The 6000-nt window shown below is 48.1% G+C and overlaps 2 protein-coding genes across 3 annotated transcripts in view; one reads left to right on the top strand and one right to left on the bottom strand.

Moving 5' to 3' along the window:
• The window catches only part of PNOC (prepronociceptin), a 43945-nt gene extending 42663 nt beyond the window's left edge, over positions 1-1282 (top strand). The window contains exon 3 of the mRNA XM_083731778.1: positions 2-1282. Within this exon, the coding sequence (XP_083587904.1) occupies positions 2-365 (364 nt within the window). The 3' untranslated portion in view covers positions 366-1282. The remainder of the gene's footprint in view (position 1) is intronic.
• Positions 1-6000, bottom strand: part of ZNF395 (zinc finger protein 395) — a 446083-nt gene that overhangs the window by 335406 nt on the left and 104677 nt on the right. The window lies entirely within an intron of this gene.

The following is a 6000-nucleotide window of genomic DNA, read 5'->3' as shown; positions in this document are numbered from 1 at the left end:
CGGACCTCGACAAGGCCGGGGGCGAGAAGGGGGTGTCCAAGACGAGCGGCCTCTTCCGCCAAGCTGAAGGTGGAGATGGCGATGGGGTCCAAGCTCTGCTGAGGGACTTGCCGGCCCAGCTCGACAGACCGAAAGGGGTGAGCGGCTTCCTGAGCGGGCCATTCGGTTACGAGCCGGTAGGGGAGGCCGGAGTCCAGGAGCTCCAGAAGCGGTTCGGGGGTTTCATTGGGGTCCGGAAGTCTGCTCGGAAGTGGCACAACCAGAAGCGGTTCAGCGAGTTCCTGAAGCAGTACTTGGGGATGTCTCCGCGATCCGTCGAGTACGATGGCCTAGCCGACGACCCGAAAGAGCAGAATGAGATCTAGGCAGGCGGATGGACTCCCCCCCTTCGCGGCGTTCCCGTTTTTTTTCTCGTACCGCCAACTTATAGTGAATTGGTTCAGGTCTGCCGAAGCCTAAGGAGTCAACCCCGTAGCTTCCGATTTAGTCCCTTTCCGTTCTCGTTCTATTTATCGCCGTTCCCACGTTTGCCGTCCCAGACCAGGAGTTGAGGCGGCTTGCAAATGAAAATACGCAGTGCAGATAAATTGCGAAGAGGTAAAAAGATATGAGAGATAAGCAGTTGAGCTCTAACAGAATTAAAAGACTACGGAAAGATAAGATGCACAAGATGGAAACAGCAAAGTGCTATTAGAAGCCCTTCTTCGAACAAACAATTCCCAAAGGCCTGTTGGAATGAAATGGTCTTCACCTGTAGGTGGAAGAGCAGGGAGGAGGGAGCCTGTCTTGCATCACTAGGGATGGAGTTCCAAAGTTGCCCAGGAAGAGGAGCCGCCACCGAGAAGGCCCTGTCCCACGTCCCCACAAAGCACGCCACTGAGCTTGGCAGGACCGAGAGAAGGGCCTCCGCTGAAGATCTCAGAGACTGGGCAGGTTCATATGTGGGAATATGGTCTGTCAGGTTGCCTGGACCTAAGCCATGTAGGGCTTTATATTGATTGATTGATTTGTTGATTGATTGATTGATTGATTGATTGTACTCCAGATGTCTTTGGTCTATGAGTCCCATCACCCCCAGCCAGCACTGTTAGAGGTGACCCACGACACCCCTTCCACATCTGTAAGCAATCTATATTTTAGTGTGTTGGCACCTACACCTTTGGAACTCCCTGCCAATTGAGATCAAGCAGGCACCTTCAAAGTACTCATTTCAGTATCTGCTAAAAATATTTTTGTTGAGCCAAGCCTGCCAGTTATCTAAAATGCTGTTTTAAGAAGAAGAAGAATTATTGCTGGTTTTAATTTGTTTTTAAATGTTTTAATTGTTTCCCCCTTTTTTAAAAAAATAGGTTTTTGTTCTTTTTTGCAAACTGCTTTCAGTTTTATTTCGTTTTTACAATCAAGCGGTATATAATTTTTATGTAATTAATTAATGAATTAAAACATCGGGGTGGGGGCGCGCCAGGTTTAGGAAGGCCGTTGCGATTGTGTAGGCAACTTATTGACTTCTATATAAACCTCCTTGGGATATTTATAGAATCACAGAACTGTAAAGTTGGAAGAGACCCCGGGGTCATCCAGACCAACCCCCTGCAATGCAGGAATCTCAACTAAAGAATCCCTGATAGCTAGAAATGAAGAAAGGCTGTGTTTCCTGGCTTGCGACTTTGATATTTGTTCTACTTTAGCACCAGAATTTAATTGGGACCGAGTCAAAATCCTGGATTATGTTCCCCAAACGAGGTTGACATCTTTGGATTGGCAGTACTGTGGTGTTTGTGGATATTTTGTTCCCCCTTCCACATCCCTCTCCCTCTTTCTCTCTCCCCCTATGGCATGCATTTTGTCACTTTCAAAGGTGTATTTTTGTAATTACAGGGGTGAGGAGCCCATGAGACTCCCATTGCCCCCTTCCTCTGCCCTGCCTGGTAACAATCGTCTCCGGAAAAGACCGCATGACTGAAAATTCGCAATGTAGCAAAAGCTGGGCGCACCTCCTTCTGTTAACCATTGAATGTTCAAAAACAGGGGAAATGAGACGCAGAACCCTGTTCTTTTTAATTGTTGCAGACACCAAGATTCCTCCATTAAACTTGTACATAGCAAAAAGAAAAAAAGAGAAAAGATTAATAAATTACTTTTCTATTTCTACTGTAGCATTGTGGTCAGCACACTGACAATGAGCATGGCGCTAATGTGCTACCTGAGCGTGTTCTCCACCCACACCCCTGTCTCTGCCCTGGCCACCCCACTTGCTCAAGTCTCGGGCAGAGATATGAGTCAGAGGCCTGCCTTGCAGACTTGGCGCTCGCCCATGGCTCACTCGAACTCGCTCCCCAAATTTCAAAGGAACATTTAGGATCACTTTCCATGCACAGGGGACATAACAGGTTGTTTCTGAAGCACCTTTGTGTTTGCACACTAAATTTGGCGCGAGTGAGGGGTGTCGGAAAGGCGAAAGCCCAGGATGGTAAAATGTGTGTGCCAAAAACATCTGAAAAGAAGAAGAACATGCACAGGTGTTTATACGATAATGTCAGATGCCTCTGAGCTAAGGTGGGCAAACTGGGGTACTTATAGATGGGCATAGACCAGGGGTCAGCAAACTTTTTCAGCAGGGGGCCGGTCCACTGTCCCTCAGACCTTGTGGGGGGCCGGACTATATTTTGGAAAAAAATAATAATGAATGAATTCCTATGCCCCACAAATAACCCAGAGATGCATTTTAAACAAAAGCACACATTCTACTCATGTAAAAACATGCTGATTCCCAGACCGTCCGTGGGCAGGATTTAGAAGCCGATTGGGCCAGATCCAGCCCCCGTCCCTTAGTTTGCCAACCCATGCCCTAGCCCAGGGGTCAACAAACTTTTTCAGCAGAGGGCCAGTCCACTGTCCCTCAGACCATGTGGGGGGCTGGACTATATTTTTTGGGGGGCGAGTTGAACAAATTCCTATGCCCCACAAATAACCCAGAGATGCATTTAAAATGAAAGGGCACATTCTACTCATGTAAAAACACCAGGCAGGCCCCACAAATAACCCAGAGATGCATTTAAAATAAAAGGGCACATTCTACTCAGGTAAAAACACACTGATTCCTGGACCGTCTGCAGGCCGGATTTAGAAGGCGATTGGGCCGCATCCAGCCCCTGAGCTTAGTTTGCCTACCCATGGCATAGACAAACCCTAGCAGAATGGAAAGAGCCAGTGGGACACAATTTTCTCTGACCCAATCTCTAAGAGCTCCCAGGGGCTCCAGAGTTTGCCCACTGTTCAGCTTCCTAGGAATGAAGCTCAGCGGAGACTGCAGTGTCTTTAGGATATATGGTTATATATACACATATGTACAACCTGAGCAGGGATGCGGGTGGTGCTGTGGGTTAAACCACAGAGCCTAGGACTTGCTGATCAGAAGGTCGGCAGTTTGAATCCCCACAACGGCGTGAGCTCCTGTTGCTTGGTCCCTGCTCCTGCCAACCTAGCAGTTCGAAAGCACGTCAAAGTGCAAGTAGATAAATAGGTACCACTCCTGCGGGAAGGTAAACGGCGTTTCCGTGCGCTGCTCTGGTTCGCCAGAAGCGGCTTAGTCATGCTGGCCACATGACCCGGAAGCTGTATGCGGGCTCCCTCAGCCAATAAAGCGAGATGAGCGCCGCAACCTCAGAGTCGGTCACGACTGGACCTAACGGTCAGGGGTCCCTTTACCTTTACAACCTGAGCCTAAGATGGAGGGGCTCCAAGCAATGACACCCCAACAGATCTTGCTTCTCCATTAACTGCAGCTTTGGACTCAGCACAGAGCAAGGAAGTCTCTGTGTCTCCCGCTTCCAGTCTGCTTTCAGCTCAGTTCACACCCCAAAACTCTGGCTCGTCTCCTCCTACCTGGCAGCTCGGTGAGGTGGGAGAGACCTACCCATTTGTTTTGCGGCACAGAACAACTTTATTGGGTTTGCTAATCGTGGTGCTTAACAAGTTCGGCAAAACCATTACCTAGACAAAGGGACTGGTTCTACCTCCACAGATACAGGATCCCAAGAACTGGAAGGGTCAGGGCATACTGGGCCCCAGGGGTAATTTAGTACAGTGGTACCTCAGGTTACATACGCTTCAGGTTACAGACTCCGCTAACCCAGAAATAGTGCTTCAGGTTAAGCACTTTGCTTCAGGATAAGAACAGGAATCGGGCTCCGGCAGCACGGCGGCAGCAGGAGGCCCCATTAGCTAAAGTGGTGCTTCAGGTTAAGAACAGTTTCAGGTTAAGAACAGGCCTCCGGAACGAATTAAGTACTTAACCCAAGTTACCACGGTACTGGCAAAGTACTGGTGTCCCCCAAACCAAAGTGTTACCCTGAATGTCCTTCAGTTGAGCCTCTTCACCGAAAACTAGAAAGTGGCCAATCTTAATGCCAATTTTTAAAATCCTGGAAATTAGAGGCTGGGAATCTGGATCCTAGAAATTAGAAGCTGGTTAGGGATACTGGAAATCAGAGGCTGATTAGGTCAACTTCTCTGTTCTGGGAAAACTGGTGAAAGACAGCGCTCACTAAGCATATGAAGAATAAGCCTTGCTGTAACAGAAGCAGCATGGCTTCCACAAGAGTAAGTCCTAGCTGGCTAACTTTTTAGAGTGCTTTGAGCGTGTTCATAAACATATGGAAAGGAATGATCCAGGAAACATTAGGTAATATCCAACACTAGTCATGCTCAGAGCAGGCCAATTGAAATCAGCAGATTTAAGTACCGTATTTTTCGCTCTATAAGATGTACCAGACCACAAGGCTCACCTAGTTTTTGGAGGAGGAAAACAAGAAAAAAAATATTCTGAATCTCAGAAGCCAGAACAGCAAGAGGGATCGCTGCGCAGTGAAAGCAGCAATCCCTCTTGCTGTTCTGGCTTCTGGGATAGCTGCGCAGCCTACATTCGCTCCATAAGACGCACACACATTTCCCCTTACTTTTTAGGAGGGGAAAAGTGAGTCTTATAGAGCGAAAAATACGGTAACTCAGCTATCAGCATGTTTCAATTTCACATTCATTTCATTTCACATTTGCACACCACCTTTCTATATTACAGCAACATACAGTTTGGGAAACGGCAAGATTTACTGAAGTCCCAATAATAATTTAGGACGGAGATACCCAAGGTGCCCACAAACAGCCCAATGAGGACTAGAATGGTTAGTAGGCGTGTAGTTAATTTAATTCCGGTGGGGGTGGGGAAAGAAAACAAGGAGTTGGGGGAGTGGAATGGAGTTTTCTGAAAAGGGGCAAGCCACACTGCGGCATTTTATTGCAGAACGAGCTGCAGAGGTATAATGAAGAAGAGCGAGCCTTTCCTGCTGGTGACTTGTGGAAGGGAGTTGGGAGTTCACCACACCTCAATCTGTGTGATGTGTCAGCAGGCTATGCAGAGTCCCAGACGAGTCGTAGAGATTTCCTTATCCCAGCAGACAGCCTTTTCCAGAGTCCCTGTTCAGGGGGAAAACTCCTCTCCCATGCCGTTCCAAGTAGGAAAGAGTTTATTGTCTCCAGGCACAAAGCTGAACATTACTATCTATATACAGTACAGTTCTTCTGGTCTTAGAAGATATGTGCAGTGCCACCATCACCATGCTAGCTAACCCATAGCCTCTTCCCTTCACAGATTCAGAATCAGACCCTGACAGCAAAGAGGATGGGACACAACATAATGAAAGCAATGCCCTAGAGACTATTATACCCATCTCTACACGTAGGCAGGTGGCGCTGTGGTCCAAACCACTGAGCCTCTTGGGCTTGCCGATCGGAAGACTGGCAGTTCGAATCCGCTCAATGGGGTAAGCTCCCGTTACTCTGTCCCAGCTCCTGTCAACCTAGCAGGTCAGAAGCACACCAATGCAAGTAGATAAATAGGTACCACTGTGGCAGAAAGGTAAATGGCATTTCCATACACTCTGGTTTCTGTCACGGTGTCCCATTGCGACAGAAGTGGTTTAGCCCCGCTGGCCACATGACCCG

The sequence above is a fragment of the Podarcis gaigeae genome (genome assembly GCF_964106915.1).
Source record: "Podarcis gaigeae genome assembly, chromosome: 3".
Classification (NCBI taxonomy): domain Eukaryota; kingdom Metazoa; phylum Chordata; class Lepidosauria; order Squamata; family Lacertidae; genus Podarcis; species Podarcis gaigeae.
This window is presented reverse-complemented; position numbering and strand designations above follow the sequence as displayed.